This window comes from Leptodactylus fuscus, chromosome 3 (genome assembly GCF_031893055.1).
Source record: "Leptodactylus fuscus isolate aLepFus1 chromosome 3, aLepFus1.hap2, whole genome shotgun sequence".
Lineage (NCBI taxonomy): Eukaryota > Metazoa > Chordata > Amphibia > Anura > Leptodactylidae > Leptodactylus > Leptodactylus fuscus.
Genome location: NC_134267.1, coordinates 45,661,618 through 45,684,198, shown reverse-complemented (window position 1 = coordinate 45,684,198; position 22,581 = coordinate 45,661,618). Strand labels below are relative to the sequence as shown.

Below are 22,581 nucleotides of genomic sequence, written 5' to 3'. Positions count from 1 at the left end.
ATCATCTCCCTGCCTGTAGTCTGTAGTGAGCCCAAGTTGTTTAATTACCAAAGCCCGTATGTCATATGTACTTAAGTTCATTTTCCAGGTAATATTCATTATAAAGTAGAAGTGTTTTTGAGGTGTATATTTGGACTCTATAGCCGGCACTAAACAGGTCAGTTTTCTTGGTTGCTCTATAGCTGTGAACGGTTTCGCTTACTTTTATCGTGCTCTAATAGTGTTTCTGAATTTTCAGTATTGATCCGTATTGCTTTGCTCTATCACGGAAAATCAAATGTTTAACAAACGGAAAGAATTAAGTGAATTTATTGTAATGAGAAAACGACTGAGTTCTTGAGAAATGTTTAAACTTAAAAGAGGTGAATAACTTACCGTAAATAAGGCTTAAAATACCAGGGTCCTAATAGTAAGAACAGATTGTTCAGCCGGAACCGCCACCGATCAACTGATTGAAGGGGATGCAGGGTTTGGACAAGTGCTGTGGCCTCATGACTGCTTATTGAGGACAGCGCTGTACATTGTATAGTGGCTGTGCTTGGTATTGCAGCAACTTTGCATCCATGTGACCAATGGAGGTGATGCTACTGGCATGAGAAGTGGAAGTGGAGCTCACCCAAGCACTGCAAGCTCTTCGGGAGTTCCAGGTTATCAGACCATACCGATCTAATTAATGGTCTGTCCTAAGGATAGGTCACATGTAAAAAGACAATTATGTGTCAAAAGACAAGTACATTTTTAATTGGGGCATTGCCATGACAAACCAGGTACGGTGGGGACAGGGTCTGCATCGAGTGTTCTTATACACCTAGTAACTGTTGGCTTTCAGCATGATAAAATTCAATATGTATGATCCTCCCATCAACATTATCTATTGTGGGACGCACCACACACAAGATAGGTATACAACCTGTTTAAGAGTTAATGTAATAACGTTGCGCAGAATAGGTCATCTAATAGTTTTATCAAGATATGCAAATATTAAAGACGTTGCTTGCAGTAGGTTTCAGACAATTTGCTGTCCAGATTTGTCCCATTTTCAGAACAGGGATTCGCACTTTTGATTGCATTTTTAATTAGCTGCAATGTGTAGACTGATGATCCTACCATCGAGGATAGGAGATCATTTCCCACTGCCATGTATTGTTATGAATTATTGCACTTAAATATTCTATTCTATTAACTTCCAAACAAGATAGATGTATATTGAAGCCATGAGAAAATGTTGCAAGCGAGGCCTAATGGAGCTCATTTAGGAAATTTACAGTATCTATTCAGGTTCATATCATTTGTGTATGGAAGAGTTCTTCACATCTCGTGGTTATAGTTTATCTACATTGTTCCCCATACTGTGTGCTGGAATAGTTGCACATTATATAAGGAATGTGACTGATAACAGCTATTCGCTCCGACTATCTGTGTGTATTGGCTTGCTTTTTTATTTTATATTTATTCCTTCTTCAACACAATTTCTACCATGTGCTTTAATATAGCACTGAAGCCCATTGTACATCCCTTGTAGAGACACTGACATTCACATAATAATTCCTATAGTTCTATATATATATATATATATATACAGTAGTTCCTATACTTCTATAGTTCCCACCTCAACTCAGTCTATTTAGTAGAGAGCAGCACTATTGTATGCTGGCTGATAATCTGAGAGATAATAATAAGAGGATCATACAGATCTTCTGACATATCTGCTTCAGTAAATACCTTGTATTCCTTATGGAACATGGATGCTGGAAAACCTTTTCTAAGATCTATGTTAGGCTAAGATCCCACGTTGCGGAAAAGCTGCTTTTTTTGTTGCAGATTTTGCCCCGGTTTTTTGAGCCAAAGTCAGGAGTGGCTTTAAAGTAAATGGGAAATGTAAAGGAACCAGGTAGACTCCTCTCATCTCAAAAAATGCAGCAAAATATGCAATAAAAAATGTTGCATATCCGTGGTCTAAGCCTTAGCATGTTCCTTGGTTATTTCCCTTAGAAATGTATATAATGTATTCATACATTTCTAAAAAGAGTAACAGATTCAAGTCTTCCAAATTGGATCAGCCATTCATTAAATGTACACGGGATAGCCAGACAGACTCTTGATACTTGTCAACAGGATGAAAAATATTAAGGCTTATTGTATTGCAACTTAATCTTTAGCTTCCGGAGGGACGGGAAATAAGCAGGTATTGCAGAGGTAGCAGTGGCATATAGTCCTTGTGTGCCCATGGAGGCTCATCTAACACATATAAGAAAGTACCCATATTATAAACACCACATGGTATGTATATGCCTGGTACATTGACAGAAATGTGACAAGAGTTGTCTCTGAACTACTTGTACTATGTGGCTATTCTGTGAAGGTTGTAATTTTGGATGTCAATGCCATATCGGAGTTGAAGCAGCAGATTTCTGATCCATCTGGCTTGATCTGTGGTTTGGACTGAGCTTCCATTAATAAGATATAGATAATTGACTTTCCAAAAATTGTACATGTTAATAATAACCAAAAATATCTCGGCGGGTCAACTTTTTGAAAAATTACTGTCTTTGGTCACACTTATTTGTTTCATAAAAAAGTGTCAAAAAATATCTCGGCAGAAAACTTAATGAAATGATATCCTGGTGATTCAGTTCCTTCTGTACCGCTTGTATCATGGCTACCATCATTGCTCCCTGATGGCAGTAGTACAGCAGATGACTGGCTATAGCGGTCATGTTTCTATATAACAAGCAAAGACTGGATGAAAGTAACGGAGTGGATCAACCAGAATGTCTGTACTGGATCAGTACATAAGTAATGGGTTTTGTTTTTTTTTTCCAACTTTTCTGTTGTATCAATTGCTGCTATTTTTTACTTCAGGAGCAGGATAAGTCTTTTCAGTTCTGTACCCCCATTAAAAACTGCTGAGGCCCAGTTCACATCTTCATTTGATATTATGTTCAGGGAGTCCACTTAGGGACCCCACAATTGGAATACTGAGCACATCAAAAAGCGGTGATGTTAGGGAATAGCCAGATGATAATTACCCACAAGCTGCTGGCCCACCCTGGAGGAAGGGGCACAAGGGACAGTGAGCCCTAAGCTGAAGCCCCCAACTGTCCCTTCCTGTTGCCAGGCCCTATCCTACATAATAGGCGGCAACCACGAAGACAGTCCCTTCCTGTATAAGTGATTCACAAAAACGCAGACAAGACAAACAACAACAAAAGGAGGTCAGCTAGCCAAGGGTCAGTAACAGTCGAGCAATGCAGTGCCAAATCGGAGTCCAAAAGAATAGTCAGTAGGGAAAGCCAGAGGTCAAGGATTGGAATACAAGTAACAAAACAGCAAGGGAAGCCAGCAAGCACGAGGCAATAACAGGCCCCAGTGTGAATGTGAGCAAAGACTAAATAGGGGAGGAAGAATCCGCCCTGGACCTGATAGGAAGGCAGGCTGTCAATCACAGGCAAGACAAAATTTAACCAGTGAATGGACAGAGGCAGACAAGGGCAGAAGACGGGTGTGGTGCAAATACAATCACAGAACTAGAGACGTGTTCACACAGTGCAACTAAAAACTTTAAGCAAATTATCAAACTGTACACACCTCCTGCGCCGCAGCACGCAAGCAGAGGGTGGCACAGAGACCCAAACAGGCAGAGATGTTACAGGTGAGCAATGAAAACACACATAGACTATAATGGGGTCCGTATGCTTTCCACGCAGTGTCCGCACAAATCATGCGGAGACAAAAGTGCTGTTTGAAGTACTTTTGTCTCCACATGATTCATGTGGACACCGCGCCAAAAACACATGGAGCCCATTATAGTCTATGGGGTTCATGTGTTTTCATTGCATTACTGCATTAGGTATTCTGTTCGGAGGGTCCCCAAGTGGACTACCGAACGCAGACATGAACCGGCCCTGAGACTGTATGTCTGGCAATAGTTCTAATACACAACAATACAAATCCATGTCCTACAACATTAACTAATATAAACCTCCATATAGACAAAAACATGGACCCAACAGGTCAATGAATATTCCTTTCCGATTATGGTTATCCAATAAGTTACTAAATGTGTATATACTATACGTCACCAATAATGTAGTCTGCAATAAACTGATACACATATACATCCTCTCTGCTAGATCTCAATGTAGAGATGAATGTGAAGGATTGTTGTTGCTATAACAATTCTAGGAAATGGAAAGAAAAAGCCATTTAATGTGTTTGCCTCTATCTGCATATGAAAAGCATGGTGGAACAATAAGTGCATTTGGGAGGAATGTGGAGTTAATACGAGGGGTTAAAGTTAGCCGCGCAGCGCATGTTGACTATAAATTACTTCCTAAATAAACCAGCGGCCAGGAATGATCTATGTTTAGAAAGGTATTGTCTGTGATATTTATTCAGAATTATTCAATCTCTCTACAAATAAACACCTTACTATTTTTTTCCTTCCATGGCTCGCCACTGGGAATGCGGAGAGTGCAAATGAGCCATATACACAGTGACATTAGATTGGCACCCAGGATGCCAGCTTTTGAAATGTTGCCATGGCGAATAGCGGAAACTCTTATCTTTCACTGTTATCAAGAAGAAACCGCATCAGCAAGAGAAATGCTTCTTTTCATAATAAATATGATAAGACACAGTGCAAAGTGTTAGAAGACGATCATTGCAGAACGCCATTCTACTTCTGATTCCGTGAAGTTAAAATTCATCTTGAAAGTGGAGAGGCAGACGCTACTATTGTGCCGCTGTCATTCAAGCTGCGAGCCGCTATTCGTCCGTTTACGACAAAATTAAAGGGAACTATGGAGATGCTCGAGCAAAAATATTTGTGAATTACTTTATGTAAATTTATTATATTATAGGGTATCATCAGAAAACAATATGTTTATGTTTCATATATACACTCACCGGCCACTTTATTAGGTACACCTGTCCAACTGCTCGTTAACACTTAATTTCTAATCAGCCAATCACATGGCGGCATTTAGGCATGTAGACATGGTCAAGACAATCTCCTGCAGTTCAAACCGAGCATCAGTATGGGGAAGAAAGGTGATTTGAGTGCCTTTGAACGTGGCATGGTTGTTGGTGCCAGAAGGGCTGGTCTGAGTATTTCAGAAACTGCTGATCTACTGGGATTTTCACGCACAACCATCTCTAGGGTTTACAGAGAATGGTCCGAAAAAGAAAAAACATCCAGTGAGCGGCAGTTCTGTGGGCGGAAATGCGTTGTTGATGCCAGAGGTCAGAGGTGAATGGCCAGACTGGTTCGAGCTGATAGAAAGGCAACAGTGACTCAAATAGCCACCCGTTACAACCAAGGTAGCCAGAAGAGCATCTCTGAACGCACAGTACGTCGAACTTTGAGGCAGATGGGCTACAGCAGCAGAAGACCACACCGGGTGCCACTCCTTTCAGCTAAGAACAGGAAACTGAGGCTACAATTTGCACAAGCTCATCGAAATTGGACAATTGAAGATTGGAAAAACGTTGCCTGGTCTGATGAGTCTCGATTTCTGCTGCGACATTCGGATGGTAGGGTCAGAATTTGGCGTCAACAACATGAAAGCGTGGATCCATCCTGCCTTGTATCAACGGTTCAGGCTGGTGGTGGTGGTGTCATGGTGTGGGGAATATTTTCTTGGCACTCTTTGGGCCCCTTGGTACCAATTGAGCATCGTTGCAACACCAAAGCCTACCTGAGTATTGTTGCTGACCATGTCCATCCCTTTATGACCACAATGTACCCAACATCTGATGGCTACTTTCAGCAGGATAATGCGCCATGTCATAAAGCTGGAATCATCTCAGACTGGTTTCTTGAACATGACAATGAGTTCACTGTACTCCAATGGCCTCCACAGTCACCAGATCTCAATCCAATAGAGCATCTTTGGGATGTGGTGGAACGGGAGATTCGCATCATGGATGTGCAGCCGACAAATCTGCGGCAACTGTGTGATGCCATCATGTCAATATGGACCAAAATCTCTGAGGAATGCTTCCAGCACCTTGTTGAATCTATGCCACGAAGAATTGAGGCAGTTCTGAAGGCAAAAGGGGGTCCAACCCGTTACTAGCATGGTGTACCTAATAAAGTGGCCGGTGAGTGTACATACCCTGTTCATATGCTTTACTATATGGATTTCATAGAGGGGGAGCAAGATCAGAGAGTTGCGAGTTCTAGTGGACCCAGCTCAGACATATATTACATGGACATGGATTCACTTGAATGACAAAACTTCTCTATTTGATAACAGCATTCTTCTGAGTTCAAGTTAAAAACCTATTTACTACGTGATATAAGTACTATTGGCAGTAGTACGCACATTCTGGATTTACCCTATAGACTACAGGTAACGCTAAGTTCACACTAGCGTTGGGGTTTCCGTTCTTTGGATCCACTTAGGGACCCAAAAAACGGAAACGCAATCTGCTTAAAAAGCGGTTACACGTGGAACAGCACCCTATAGTCTATAATGGGGTCTGCTGGGTTTTTGCCTGAAAAATGTGGAGAAAAGTCCTGTTTAGCACTTTTTTTCTCTGCATTTTTCAAGTGGAATTGGGACGGAATCCCCAAACGGAGACCTATCATTAGTGTAAACCTAGTCCAAAAGGGTTTTATCACAAAATTGTGAGCAAAGCTACACTGCCTGGCCAAAAAAAAAAGTCGCGAGTGTTAATATTTAGTTGGGCCACCATGAGCACGAGTAACAGCACACAGCCATCTCGGCATGGAGTCTATAATGTTCTGTAGTGTAGACTCAGGGATTTTGATCCAATTCTCGAGTACCAGGGAGCCCAGGTTACGCAGATTCGTTGGGGGTGGTGAGTGACAGCGCAGGTTCCTTTCCAGCACATTCCAGTGTTTTGTGTGCTTCTCGTCGCACCCGGACACGACCATCACTCTGGAGCAATGTGAAACATGATTCATCTGACCACATGACCTTTCTCCACTACTCTAGGGTCCAATCCTTGTGGTCTCTTGCAAATGACAGGCGCCGACGTCTGTTGGTCTCTGTTACCAATGGCTTTCGTGTGCCGACACAACTGTTGAGACCCATTTCTTTGAGTTCTCGTCGCATTGTTCGCTCCGAAATGTGTCGCTCCGTCGAGTTGAACATCTGTGTGAGCTCAAAGGTGGTTTTCCGGCAGTTATTCTTCACCAGTTGCTTTAGGGACCTACGACCTCAAGTTTCGAGTATAGTCTTACGCCCACACTTTCCAAGGTTGGAGGGGGGTTCTCCACCATCTCACCATGCTCGTATGATACGCTGAACAGTTCTCTGTCCGATACCAGTTACTTCGGCTATCTCCTTGGTCGATTTGTTGGCCTGATGCAATCCAATGACTTGCCCCTTCTGGAAGGCACTAACATCTCTTCCTCTGATAGCTCTTCCGTTGGTAGACATCGCTTCACACCTTTAATTATGATCTGCACTTGACAGTCTACAGCTCAATTAAATATATTCAAGAATATATGCAAATTCCTGTCATGAACAGTTCACAATTATATCAGGGGTGGAACGGTACCTTGTTGCACAAGGCGACTTTTTTTTTGGCCACGCAGTGTAGTTGACCCGTTTCACTAAGTCAATTGTCTCAGTCAGCCCTTTTACATTTGCCAGAAGATACAAAAAGTATTAAAATCCCAAACCAATTATCGTGCCATGTAGGGTCCTCAGATGGAACAGAAACATTCCTTTGTGGCCGTGAACCGTATGAAGCAGTGCAGAGATAACTGCCTTTTAATGGACATGAAACTGGGCCTTTTAGGTGCGTTAGTGGCAGGGCCAGATTTACCAGATTTGTCTACAGACAGTTGTGATGCAAAAAGTCCCTGAAAATGTCAATCACAGCTAAATGGGAAGCATTGGTCACAGATTTCAGAGGACAGGTAAAGGTAAAGGTCCTAATGCAGTTATAGACTGACTTGCATATCAATGAAAAAGATGGTTATCTTTACATAGATTATTTGTTTCTGTGCTTATAAAAGGCCCCTATATGGCTCTATTATTGGTTTTGGAGCTATTTTGGACCTCACAGACACCCTTTAATCTGAAGCGTTCTGGCTTTAGTGCAGGAGAGCGAGATTAGTAGCATGGGCAGAGCTGGACAAATAAAGATGGCACCTCCTACCTGCACATATGGTGGGACTGTGATCTTGTTTGGTCCTTTTGGAACAAAGTCCAGACAGTACTCAGGCTCGTCACCAAGGAGCAGATCACGCTGACACCGTCTTTAATATTTCTGTCTGTTCCCCAGAAAAATTTCACACCTAATTGAAGCTGCTAAATCTCTCATCCCGTTGCATTTGCGCCAGACTGCGCCCATACCTTTCTCTGAGTGGCTGGCTAAGGGTGACCAAATATCGAGATTAGAGGAACTGTTGAGCTGGAGTAGATTCTCCCATGACCGGTATAACAAGATCTGGGCCCCATGGATCCACTTTCGTGGCTCACAGGTTTACTACGATAAGATGACCTGATGTCCACTAACTAGTCTTCACTACCTGCTGCTCCCCGACCATGACAATTCAATTCTTTCGCTTCCCAGTTCCCGTCTTCTTTCTACATCTCTACATTTACTTTTACCTCCCCCCCCTCCTCCCCCTCTAAGATTCCTATTCCCCTATCCAAACTCTACCACCTGTTTGTTAGCTCTAGACCTGTTGATTGTTTATTACGGCTCTAATATCGGAGACGTTTTCTTGCAGGTGTTTGTATTCACTCATTATTCCTCTGTTTATTTTAATGATTGAACTTTACTCACTGCTGTTCATAAGCAATTTTTCTATATTGTATAATTTTTCAAAAACGTTCAATAAAACTTGAATAAAAAATTAAATAAATAAAGATGGCGCCTCCACTCAGAGGTGAGTAACAGCTACTTATGACTGTGGAAAGTAGAAAAGAAGGTGGAAGGAACATAGGAAATAGAATAAAGGACACTGGAAGGAGCGGACATTAACATCTTGTTGATACGCTTTGGTATTAGCTTGTGTGCAGCCCTATTCTAGTTCATCAGGCTCGGACTGCACCACTGATGTGAATACACATGGGATTAAGCGGATTGTATACACTGTTTGTGTCATTTCTATGACATCAGTATTGTGCGATATTCCAAAACTATGACATCACGATTCTTCTCCTTTCCCATTGGTGTCTCTCTACTTGTTGCACTTTGTGTCAGAGAACTCCTCTCTTCTTTGTGACTTGCCAGAATATTTTGAGTATTGTACTACTTTTTCTCAATCATTTTTGTAAAGGAGAGTCTTTATTGTGGTGCCTTATTCGGGGGTCAGGCCATACACTGCTAGTTGGGTGTTGCTTCAAACATTAATAAAAAAGCTATTAACCTACAGATAAGTCAGAATGAGGAGAGGCCATGAGTGGTTTCTACCTTCTCCTTTCTTACTGGCGTGTACTGTATGTTGACATATTAAAGTCTTATAATGTAATACCAATATATTTTATTGCAGATGCTTGAGAGCAAGGTGCAGTTTATAAAATATGTAAAGACTTAAAAGAACAAGCTTTGCCCTTTTCTCATTATTTGGGGATGAGTAGTTAATAGAGATGAGCGAGTAGCATTTGATTGAATATCGAATACCATTATAGTCTATGGGAAAAACGGGAATGTTGTTCCGGTTTCCATTAAAACCAAAGTGCGACACATTGGATCCTCCAAGTTCAGGAAGTAGCAGGACGAGGAGCACGAGGAGGTTTTTGAATTCAATTCAATGGAATTTTCCTGCGTGGTATTCGACCGATACGAGTATTCGATCAAATACTATTCACTCATCTCTAGTAATGAACAAAAAAACCTCAAGACCTAGGCTGATTGAAAGTATCAAAAGAGAGTCCAGAATATCAGCAGTCTGTATGGTTGCAGTTATTGATATATTTGACTGTGTTACTATGTAAAGCAGATACATAATAAATTCCATATACGCTCCAAGGCCACTGCTTATCCACAGATCGTATAGTTTGACCACACTTATTAACCCTACAAATAAATTATGGCTACTATCTTTTACGGTCTTTCATTGTTTCCGATGGTCTATTTATACTAAGCAAAATACCTGATCAAAATTCTCTTATAAGTATGAATTTGCTACATTTTGGAGAAATGTCCAACTGAATTGGGCAGGGTCTGGAATAGCTCTTGGTGTCCTCACTGGGCCCTATGGTTACGGGGGTGGGGGGGGGGGGGGGCGTAACAGGACTTTCTGCTTGGGAGAGCTCCACTGTACGCCAATACAGTTGAAGTCTATGAAAGGGCAGGGAGCTGTAAAGTCCTTGCTCTGCCATAGAATCCTTACAGTGATGTCTGTGTAGGACGTCTCGGCACAGGTGATTATACCTGCTAGCAAGAAGGTATTAGTGGAGAACCTATGGCACGCGTGCGGTCACCCTGATCGCTCATTAATGGGAAATTTGGTGCAGGATTCCCCATTAGTGAGCGATTGCTGCCTTCAGCTGATTGTGCAAATGCAGTCAGCGCCCGACCTACACTGACTACAGAGTGTCACCTCTGAACCAGCGCGGACTTGATGATGTAAGTGAACAGAGAGGATGCCCGGCAGCTCTTCAGGTAAGTATATTGTGTATGTGTGTACTGTCTGGGGAGGGGGCTACTGTGGACCATTTTATGCTGTGTGGGAGGGGGCTACTGTGGACCTTTCATGTTGTGTGGGAGAGGGCCACTGTGGACGTTTCATGCTGTATGGGAAGGGGCTACTGTGGACCATTTTATGCTTTGTGGAAGGGAGCTATTGTGGATCTTTCATATTGTGTGGGAGGGGGCTACTGTGGACCTTTCATGTTGTGTGGGGGGGGCTACTGTGGACCATTTTATGCTGTGTGGGAGGGGGCTACTGTGGAGTATACAGGTATAATCCTGTATGTGGCCACTGCGGGGCAGATTGTACTGTGTGTGTGGGCCACTGCGGGGCAGATTGTACTGTGTGTGTGGGCCACTGCGGGGCAGATTGTACTGTGTGAGCGGGCCACTGTTGGGCAGATTGTACTGTGTTTGGGGCCACTGCGGGGAAGATTGTATTGTGCAGACGTGATATTCGCACAGTCTCTAATAACATTGCTTGGTCACTATAAAACAGATCCTATGCAATGTAAGTAGTGAACATTAGTTGTTTAAAAGTACCAAATGCAGAGACCTTTACTTTTCAGTACAAGCTCTATAAAGCCCCATTCACATGACTGTAATTTGTGGGTCTGCCATTGTGGATCCACAGAGTTTTAAGGTTAAATTGCCGTGTTGGCACTCAGCGATAATTTATTGGGTTTGGGTTGTAGTTTGGGCACTCTGTCTCAAAAAGGTTCGCCATCACTGTATTATATTATGTGGAGGACATTTTAATTTGGGTGGGTCAGGTTTGCTGAAGTGGTGGTGATGGAGGAGGGGCCCACTTATGAAACTTTTGCACTGGGCCCAACAATGGGTTAAAACAGCCCTATATCTGAGACAAGGGTTTCAGAATGTTTCTCCTCACCTTTGGTCATACAGTTAATACCTATTCCTTTATGACAAACCCAGTTTCACCAATGTATCAAGCCAACACCATACCTAAGAATTGTGCCCTATTTCCCCTACCCCCATTGATGCCCTGTTTGCCCTCCTACCCCTTGGTCCAGTCCAGGAATAGTGTTTCACCCAATCGTCTGAGAACTATTGATTGTATTTCACATTTTCTTCAATAATATGACTTTGTCTATCTCTCATCTTGTAATAATATGTTGTCATAATTGAGATTTGATGATGTAATTTCCATCCTTGTTAGATGTTGACTTGCCTCTGTATTTCTCTGTGTAAGCAGTGGGTGCTCAGTACTGTACACCGTAGCTCTGCTAAGCTTGCTGCCTGCATCTTTATATTCCCAACCTATCATTTACTCCTTGGCAGATTCGAAAAAGAAATTACATACTGTCACATTATTATAAGGTGTGCCAAGAGGGAATTTACATAATGTGAATATTATGCACTAGATCACATTCAGTGTCACTGTCTCTCCCTCTGCGCTTCTGCTCTCTAACTGATTTTGCCTCCCAATTTCTCTTGCAAGAATATGAGGGAATTGGGAAAAATCAGAAGCAATATATAGCGCTTTCAATCGTGCTTCTTAGATGCTGTGAGTTTTTCAGTATTGAGTGTTATTTTTTTTTATTTTTTGATGACAATTGTTCAGCTTTTGAAAATCATTTAAAGAGATGCTGAAGTGCACATTAAAAATTTCAGACCTGATATCCTCCTTTTTGATCTTTCTGGTGCAGTTCCTCTGATTTTCAATCCATCTTTGGCCACCAACTATATAGACCAATTTGTCTGAGACTATAAAGCACATTGCATTATTCTGCTTCCATCTGGTTTTTAAAGGACCAGCTTAGAACAGGGGGTTTCGTTTCAGACTACCCTGTGAGGCTGGTGGTCACTTTTTAAAAATGAAGTAGGGCTTGGAATCAGAAGACCAACACCAGAAAAAGGGGGCATCAACCGTGCAATTATTGTGAACTAGAGGGTTAGTTTCAGTTATCACAAACTCCACGTTGCGGAAACACAGCTTTTTTTGTTGCAGATTTTTTGAGCCAAATCCAAGAATGGTTACATAAGGAATGGGAAATCTATATGAATCTTCTTCTCCCTTCTGCTTCACTCCTGACTTTGGCTCAAAAAACCGCAGCAAAATCTGCAACAAAAAAAAGCTGCATTTCTGCAACATGGGGCCTCAGCCTTACTTTAATGAACTATTCAGTGGGAGTTCACGCTCAAGACGTCTACGATCAGTGAAAGGAAGGGGCATGTGAAGGAGACGGATCTGAATACCAAACACATTGAAAGGGCTAGAGCACCACTGGGTTGGATACTGCAGGGAAATCCATTTTTTTCTGCTGATGGTTGAGGGTCAACTCCTCTTATCAGATAAATATGAACTGTCCTAAAAATAAAAAATGGAGACAATCAGCCGACTGGTAATCTTAAAACAGTTAAAAAACTTTGGGAGATTTATACTTCTCCCTTGGATCCAAACCTTGTTTGGGTAAAAAATACATTTACAAAATTGCACCAAAAGAGGAACCTAGATTTTTTTCCAATTCAGTTCTGAAAATTCTACAAATAATACTCATTATATTTTAGAAAACATCAGTTGCCCCTGTGTGTCTAGCATTATAGGTTTTCTTTTCAGTTAAAATAGTCTCAAAAATGAATGATGGCTATTAGCGTGCTCATTGGGTCTCGTTTTGGGTATTATTGTTTAAGCACACTATATATATATATATATATATACAGTCCTATGAAAAAGTTTGGGCACCCCTATTAATCTTAATCATTTTTAGTTCTAAATATTTTGGTGTTTGCAGCAGCCATTTCAGTTTGATATATCTAATAACTGATGGACACAGTAATATTTCAGGATTGAAATGAGGTTTATTGTACTAACAGAAAATGTGCAATATGCATTAAACCAAAATTTGACCAGTGCAAAAGTATGGGCACCTCAACAGAAAAGTGACATTAATATTTAGTAGATCCTCCTTTTGCAAAGATAACAGCCTCTAGTCGCTTCCTGTAGCTTTTAATCAGTTCCTGGATCCTGGATGAAGGTATTTTGGACCATTCCTCTTTACAAAACAATTCAAGTTCAGTTAAGTTTGATGGTTGCCGAGCATGGACAGCCCGCTTCAAATCATCCCACAGATATTCAATCATATTCAGGTCTGGGGACTGGGATGGCCATTCCAGAACATTGTACTTGTTCCTCTGCATGAATGCCTGAGTCGATTTGGAGCGGTATTTTGGATCATTGTCTTGCTGAAATATCCATCCCCGGCATAATTTCAACTTCGTCACTGATTCTTGAACATTATTCTCAAGAATCTGCTGATACTGAGTGGAATCCATGTGGCCCTCAACTTTAACAAGATTCCCGGTGTCGGCATTGGCCACACAGCCCCAAAGCATGATGGAACTTCCACCAAATTTTACAGTGGGTAGCAAGTGTTTTTCTTGGAATGCTGTTTTTTTTGGATGCCATGCATAACGCCTTTTTGTATGACCAAACAACTCAATCTTTGTTTCAACAGTCCACAGGCTTGTCCAAATGTGCTTTTACATACCTAAGGGGGCTCTGTTTGTGGCGTGGTTGCAGAAACAGCTTCTTTCTCATCACTCTCCCATACAGCTTCTCCTTGTGCAAAGTGCGCTGTATTGTTGACCAATGCACAGTGACACCATCTGCAGCAAGATGATGCTGCAGCTCTTTGGAGGTGGTCTGTGGATTGTCCTTGACTGTTCTCACCATTCTTCTTCTCTGCCTTTCTGATATTTTTCTTGGCCTGCCACTTCTGGGCTTAACAAGAACTGTCCCTGTGGTCTTCCATTTCCTTACTATGTTCCTCACAGTGGAAACTGACAGGTTAAATCTCTGAGACAACTTTTTGTATCTTTCCCCTGAACAACTATGTTGAACAATCTTTGTTTTCAGATCATTTGAGAGCGGGCTGCCCATGCTCGGTGACCATCAAACTTAACTGAACTTGAATTGTTTTCTAAAGAGGAATGGTCCAAAATACCTTCATCCAGGATCCAGGAACTGATTAAATGCTACAGGAAGCGACTAGAGGCTGTTATCTCTGCAAAAGGAGGATCTACTAAATATTAATGTCACTTTTCTGCTGAGGTGCCCATACTTTTGCACCGGTCAAATTTTGGTTTAATGCATATTGCACATTTTCTGTTAGTACAATAAACCTCATTTCAATCCTGAAATATTACTGTGTCCATCAGTTATTAGATATATCAAACTGAAATGGCTGCTGCAAACACCAAAATATTTAGAACTAAAAATGATTAAAATTAATAGGGGTGCCCAAACTTTTTCATAGGACTGTATATATTTTATTTTTTCCTTATTTATTTATTTACTTATTTTATTTAATTTGATTTAAAATGAATAAAGAATATTATTGATTTAAGAAAATAAAAATTGGGAGCTGTACACTGTGAAGCCCTTGGTCCCTGACATGCATTACAAATCACTATGTAATTTTATGGGTACCGGTAAATCTCCATAAATTCAGATGTGAGCAATCTTTACATAACTTCATTTAAGATTCTTCATTGGCTGACAACAGTACATTAGCCTTCCATGACATGCCCGAGTTGGTGATAGACAGGTCAATTTTATCCTCCTGCTCTGTAATGGTGGCTTATGAGGAACATAGAGTAATACGGTGTTATTAGCCATGCTGTGCTTACTGTAGCCTGAATAACTTTACACATTAGCTGAACCTATATTATGACCCATTAAACAACTCAGTTGGAATATTCATTCCCATCCATCTCTGCTAAAGTCTACCATTTAATTTAATTGGCTTAAGGCCCGTACATTGTATTCTTAGACTTACCCTGAATGAAGTTGTATTAGGAATAATCGGTGGCTTTAGGAATTTACTTTACGTGTCTTAGAAATCGGTTATGTTTGTGTAATTGCCATAAAATACAAGTTTAGCTGCTTGGAACACTTATGTGCAACTATATGATCATTTTCATTCTAGTCTGAATGCATTGCTAATGGTGGAATAACAAGTGTTATTGTGCCGTAAGGAAATGTAATGTAAAGCAATGTGAATAATCCAGATTCTGCTCTCTCTTTGCTATTGTTACGTAATGGGGATGAACCAACTTGGCTTCTGTTCTCTATAAAACCTATTTAGGCAAATGAATGTGATAGAGATTGGTCCAACTCTTGCGACTCCAAAGGTGCAATTCAGACGTCTTGGGTCCCAATGTAAGATTTGTACGTGGGTTCTCATGCTGAAAATTTGACTTTACTGCTGACTCCCAGGTGTCCTTCAAATACCAGGACCTGTGCACAACTTCACCTCCGCACCCACTTTATATATCTGTGCCAGTAGCCAGAGCCTTATGGCTGCTACATTCACACTTTCTACTATCTGAGAGAATGTCATACCCCATTCCATCAATGCAATGTGATTGATGCAATGAATACATAACTAAACAACTACATATTTTTGAGTATTAGAAATATTTAACATTTTTTAATATATGACATTTCATCTTACAGTGATAAAAATTCCCAGATCGCCGCCGTAAATGAAAAAGTCAGATGTTTTAAAAAGCAATCCAGGATATGCAGCTGTATTATGGGGCTATGGGTGTAAATTATGTCACCATTTTACTATATAACAGGGAAACTGCTGTACTTTTTTAGTGACTAATAAATTGTCCACGCTCTTATTCTTCCTTATTTCAGAAATGTTTTTCCCATTTTCTTTTTACTTTATTGTTCTCTGAGCTTTTATGTTTTTTAGCTTCCAGGAATACAGAATTCAGGCATTACTTTTCATGCTGTGTTACAGCGTCTTTAAAAGGAAACTGCTTGCGTTTGTTTAAGAGTGCTTTTCTTAAATCTCATTCATGATATAATATTGCTTGCATTCTAGGTCCTGAAACGTGAATTGAAAGATAAAGAACAGACGGTACTCAATACCATAGAGCAAGCACGAGTTTTTATTTCTGAGCAGCCGATTGAGGGCCCTGAGGAACCGAGACGAAACTTACTTCCAAAAACAGGTTAGTCCGTCGTGTCCTGTTGCTGTCCGCAGGCTGTCGGCGATTAGGACGTTGTGGATGATTCTCGCGGTGGTTTTATGTGACTTGTCATTAAATATTAACGTATTATGTTCGATCATGTAAAAGATCCCTGTCCTGTGTTCTGATGTTCCCGTTATAAACAGGACTTGTTGGTTTTCTTATTCTCTTTCAGATTGTGTTTTTTTTTATCTAGTGCCGGTGGTCACAGATGTTCAATGGAGTGATCATTGCTATAGTGGACCAATGAGTGAAGGCACTATAACAGTCAGTTATGGTTATGATGAGACCGAATATTGGGATGAACAATTCATTCATTCCTAAACAGCATCGATGATCTTCTACATGTACAATAGGGCAGTGACTAGGAGTAAATGTTCCACAGAGCTTCTCTTCCCGATCATTGTCCCACTCATTAGGCCAATGTAAGGGAATGTTCACATGGTGGAATTTAGAGAAGCTTTTGAGGTGGTCTTCCATCTTAAATTCCTCTCCAAAAGCTGTCTAGAATCAGCCTCATTCTTTATAAAATGCTCTGAAAAAAGATGCGTCCTGCTCCCGCTCGCTGCGGTTTTCACAGTTGATTGACTACGGACTCTACAGCGCGAGGCTTTGTGCTTGATTAGGCCCCAGTGTATAGAGGCTAGTTGCATATCCAAATCCATCATGGGTTCCACATGGCCTATTTTTTGAAGATTTCATCTCAAATTCCACTTCAATTTCCACCATGCGCACATATCCTCAAAGGGCCCTAAGAACCAGAGAAAGATCTTCTTACTGATCCTGAACACTGAAATGACAGATCTGTTAAGATCTTCCTGTTCCTGGTTCCCTATGGTTTGCTCTAAATAATGACAGCAAAAATTAAATAAAAGTTTTTAGAAAAACTAGATTCCATATTTTCAGACTAAATATCAAATGGGTAACAGTCTCACATATGGCACAGGGAGATTACTAAGTCTTATGCCAGGTCTCCGTTTTATTGAATAGGCGCTATCCATTAGACTCTTCAGGACACACAGGTCACAGTACCCCTCATTGTGCTACCCACAGAGACGTAGCTATAGGGGTTGCAGAGGTAGAGGTCACTACTGGGACCAAAACCTGAGGAGGCCCCAAAGGTCCCTCTGCCATTATACCACTATTTTTAATGCATATTATTTATTTAGTGCCAACATATTCCACAGTGCTTTACAGACATTGTCAATCCATGTCCCATATAGGGTTCACTATCTACATTCCCTATCATGTCTTTGGAGTGTGGGAGGAAACCCACATAAACACAAGGAGAACAAACTCCTTGCAGATTTTATCTTTTGGTTAGATTTGAACCCAGGACCCCAGCACTGCAAGACCACAGTACGTTTGGCTGACTTTGCTCTAATATATATAGGAGCCCCAATGCTAGCCTCAGTGGCAGTGGTCTTTAGGTGCCGGAGAACAGGCCACATCTTCATTGTCCTGTTGAGTGAGTGAAATGCTTCTCCTGACAGCTATTTTCTGAGGATTGCCTACTCACTTTGCTCCTTAGACAATTTCATGATTTATTACACATTTTCTAGCATTATCCTTTCACCTCTGCAGTTTGAAGACTCATTATCTAAAGTGATCTTTTAGAAGTTAAAGTGCTTAAACGTCATTGACATCCCCGGCTTGTCATCCTGTGCAGTAATGCTTACTCATTTTCAGCACATTACTGTGTAGTGCTCCTGTCCAAGCTCTGGAGGATTAATATCATTCACTACATCATTTGTTATTATACATAGAACGCTATAAAGGGTTCTAAAAGTCATTTATTACAGTACCCGTCATTGTTTGTGGAGTTTAAAGAGAGGATCAGGTTTTTAGTTTGATGGCGTATCCTATTAGATCTGTGGGGTCAGTACAGTGTTGTGCTGTCTCGGTCAGGTAATCTGCTGGGATCCCATCAATAATAGAATTAGATAACCCCTTTGATATTTTTAAAAACATATTGGCAAACTCTTGACTCCTTAAAAGGGTTGGCCCAAGTATCGAGATTATCTCCTATCTTGTGGATAACTTTACTTGGCCATCTCCAGCAGTCACCTATAGATTACTATTTCCTGCCAAATAGAGAGATGGGGCCCACCTTTTTGAGATGTGTTTGGGTTTCAGTGGTAAGACCCCCACCAATAAGCATATTACAGGGTAGTGGATGAATTCAAAACTTGGGCCAAGTTTTTACCCAGTGGCCTAGTTTGAAGGATGCAGTTCATTTTTGTTTTTTTGTGTAGTCACATTTTATTAGCCAACGATATGACAGCTTGTTTTTTTATGCACGAGTTGCACTTTTCTATTTCACCATTTTGGGTAATATTCAGCTTACTGATTAAATCGTATTAACCCTTTATTAGCAGGATGACAAAAAAAGAAAAAAAAATCAGTTTCACCATAATTTTTGTCCTTTCTTAAATGTTGCATGGTGCACTGGGGTTCTTAAATAACCTGTTAACATAATTCTTTCTTTCACCATGATTACAGCGGCACCAAATTCATATAGGTTTTTTGTGCTGGACTATTTTTTTCACAATAAAATCACTAATTTGTTTCAATGTGACCATTTTCTGAGCCCTAACTTTTTTGTTCTTCCATCATTGGAGATGTCTGAGGGCTTGTTTTTTTTGTTGGATCAGCTGTAGTTTCTGTTGGTACCATTTTGAGTTATATGTGAATTTTTTTTTTGGAGGCAATATGACCAAAAAACATTTATTGTAATTTATTATACAAAATTGTTATTATTAATTTTTTTTTATTTTTTACGGTATTCATAATATGGAATAAATAATGTTCCATTACTATACTATGGTTGTTGGGGAGGCATCAGTTGCAAAAATGACTGTTTTTGTTATTGTTATTTTTCTGTTTCAAAGAAATATTTTATGCATTCCTTATTTTAATACTTAGCAACATTCTATTTATTTATTTTTCACCTTTTTTATTTGTCTCATTATGGCACTTGAACATTAGGGGGCACGATTGCTACTGTAGTATATTGAAATATTTCTGTATTGCAAAGTATTATACCTTACAAATTGAACCTGAAAGTAAATTTGCAAGACTCTGGCACAATCTTAAAGGGGTTGTTCCACCTCAAGGATCCTATCTATACTGCTAGCTTGTGAGATAGGACAAATGATGTCACTCACTGCTATGCCAGCAGGACAATCAGTTCAGCTAATTGTAGTTTGCTGATAAAGCGGAGTCTGTTATCTCTCTATGTGAACGCACAAATAACACTGAGTCCATTCTCTACAAGCATGTGCACATTATCTGATTGGCATAAGTATTGTGATACTTCATAGTGTCCGGTTCAGCGGGGGCGGAGAAATACAGGAAGTGAGAAGAAGAGACAACCAGCAAACTGTTAAAATAGTGAGATGTCAAAACCCCCTTTTAAAGGTTTACTTACAATGGAGACGTGAGTGCCTTAAGTAGATCCCAATCACGATGGCGACACATGGACACCCTCCGATCACGCCACTGATGTAGGGGGAGCACAAAAAAGCCCCTTAGATATCCCTGTCATAGTTGATGGTGGCACCTAAGATGGTAAATGGCTTCAGCAGGATGTCAGCTCCTGAGATGGCACAATTTTCATGACATACTATTACATCAGGTTGCGCTATATAATTGTAATAGTATGTCTTGGGTCAGGAAGCCATTAATCACAAGTTAATAAACGCACTTTTATTTGTTTAAAGAAAACGTCAGCACTCTCTTTATAGTTTGTGCGAAACATCCAGAAACAAAAACATTTCGGTCTTGTATCAGACCTTCATCAGTTTATCAGATGCAATTGGGAATAAGGAGCAGAATAAGTCATGGTGATGGAGAGTAATGGAAAAGGAGCAGCAAGGTCTAAGCGTACACCATGTGGTCCTTTTTAGAGATGAGCGAGTACTGTTCGGATCAGCCGATCCGAACAGCACGCACGCATTGAAATGAATGGAAGCAACTGGTACTTCCGCTTTGACGCCGGCCGGCCGCTTAACCCCTCGCGTGCCGGCTACGTCCATTCATTTCAATGCGTGCGTGCTGTTCGGATCGGCTGATCCGAACAGTACTCGCTCATCTCTAGTCCTTTTCATCTATTCTACACCATCATATATAAATACAAGACTAGTATATAGCTAGAGCTGTATAAAGCAGATGTGTACCTAGATGAGGGCAAAAACAAAGTTCTTTTTAATTCCTGACCCGGCCAGTGTACTAATGGATTACGGGATGGGACAAAAGAATTTCTTTGAATCTTGCAATTCTTTTAACATTTTTCTGTAATACCGCTGTGATTTAGATATTTGCCGGGAATAATTTATTTTTAGTTCAAGGAGAAGGAGATTTTTTTTTCATTGCTTGATTTCTGCTTCTCTGGGTAAAACTCACAAGGGAAATCTTGCATTGTACGTGTGCAGATCTATACAGGACTCTATTTTAATTCACCGTGCTTGCTGATATAGTATACTACAGCTTTATCTGTAGTCTTACAAGAAAACAGCCTCTACAACAAGGTACTATCACTGCCAGATATAGAGGTCATCCATTGTGACCTCTGTATCCGAGTCTCTGAGCTGGTATTGCTTTTCCGAGAACGGTTACTTGAGATTGCCTATCAAATCATGTCCAGCTTGTAGTGGCTGCATTTAGACTTTAAAGCCCATCAATGCTTGAAGCTGGTGCTAAGCTAATGCAAGGTGACTTTTTAGGATTTGCAATTGAAGATGCTTGTGATTTTTCACAAGTCTGTAAGTCTTGATAATAGGAAATAGGATTAGTTAGTTCAACTATTCTTCTGGCAATATGTCATTCAGTATTACTCATTACATTAGTGCTTCAGTCCTACCTTGTTTTCCTTAAATTACATCTCCCAATGCGTATTGCTATCTAGAAGCGGAACTGCAGACTGCGTCTCATAAGCAGAAAGCAAGAAAAAAACTTTTAGGCATGAAAGTGCTACAACATGAATGGAACTTTATTTTATTGTTACTAATCATTTTTTTTTAACAGTTTAAAGAGCTTTATGGCACCAAATGTCTTAAAAAGTTCTCCCAAACCACTGAACCCTGCCACAAAGCCCCCAGGTACCTTATATACCATTTTGTAACTGCTCTAAGAATCCTGATTCCCCCACTTCGGTTTGTTTACAGCCCCATGTCTGGCCACGATTGCGTCCTATTGTGCAATACTACAATTCCAGCTGTTATAGTTCTGGATTCTAAGTCCTATAACCACTCAACACACCTACCTCCATCTTTGTGTGCCCGCCTGCACCACCTCCATCTTTGTCTGCCCACCTGCACCACCTCCCAGTTTATAAGAACGCACACACTCCATCCGTTAAAGGGATTCTATAATTAAAGTCCTTTTTTTAACTAAGTACAGGTAGGAATAGCCTTAAGAAAGGCGTTTCTTCTCTTACCTTTCTTTTTCTGATCTGCGCCGCAGTTCCTGAGAAATTTCTTATTTCTTCCATATGTAAATGAGTTTTCTAACAGCATTGGGGGAGTCCCCTGTGCTGTCCAAAAACTCTCCAGTGATGCCTGTCTTCTTCTCCGGACTGTCTCTTCGCCGGTCATCGGCCTCATCTTCAGCCAAAAGCACTGACAGTGCTGTTGGCAATTTTCCTGTAACCAAACGGGTTCTCACGTAAGAGGCCACAGGAAAATAGCTGATGAACATGTACAAGCAGTGTTTTTCGGCGAAGAGGCGGTCCGGAGAAGAAGACAGAGGTGTCGCTGAAGAGTTTTCGGACAGCACAGGGGAAGCCCCCAGTGCTGTTTGAGCGCAGAGGAATGCCCCTAGTGCTGTCTGAAAGCTCATTTACATATGGAAGAAAGAAGAAATTCCTCAGGAACGGCGGCGCAGATCAGGAAAAGAAAGGTAAGTGAAGGATAGCCTTTCTTAAGGCTATTCCAATGTGTACTTAGTTAA

General features: G+C 40.8%; 1 protein-coding gene across 5 annotated transcripts in view; it reads left to right on the top strand.

Moving 5' to 3' along the window:
- UTRN (utrophin) overlaps positions 1 to 22,581 on the top strand; it is a 497,025-nt gene that overhangs the window by 321,002 nt on the left and 153,442 nt on the right. For all 5 annotated transcript variants that reach the window (XM_075267488.1, XM_075267486.1, XM_075267487.1 and 2 more), the window contains one exon: positions 16,485 to 16,614. In XM_075267488.1, coding sequence (XP_075123589.1) covers positions 16,485 to 16,614 — 130 coding nt within the window. The remainder of the gene's footprint in view (positions 1 to 16,484; positions 16,615 to 22,581) is intronic.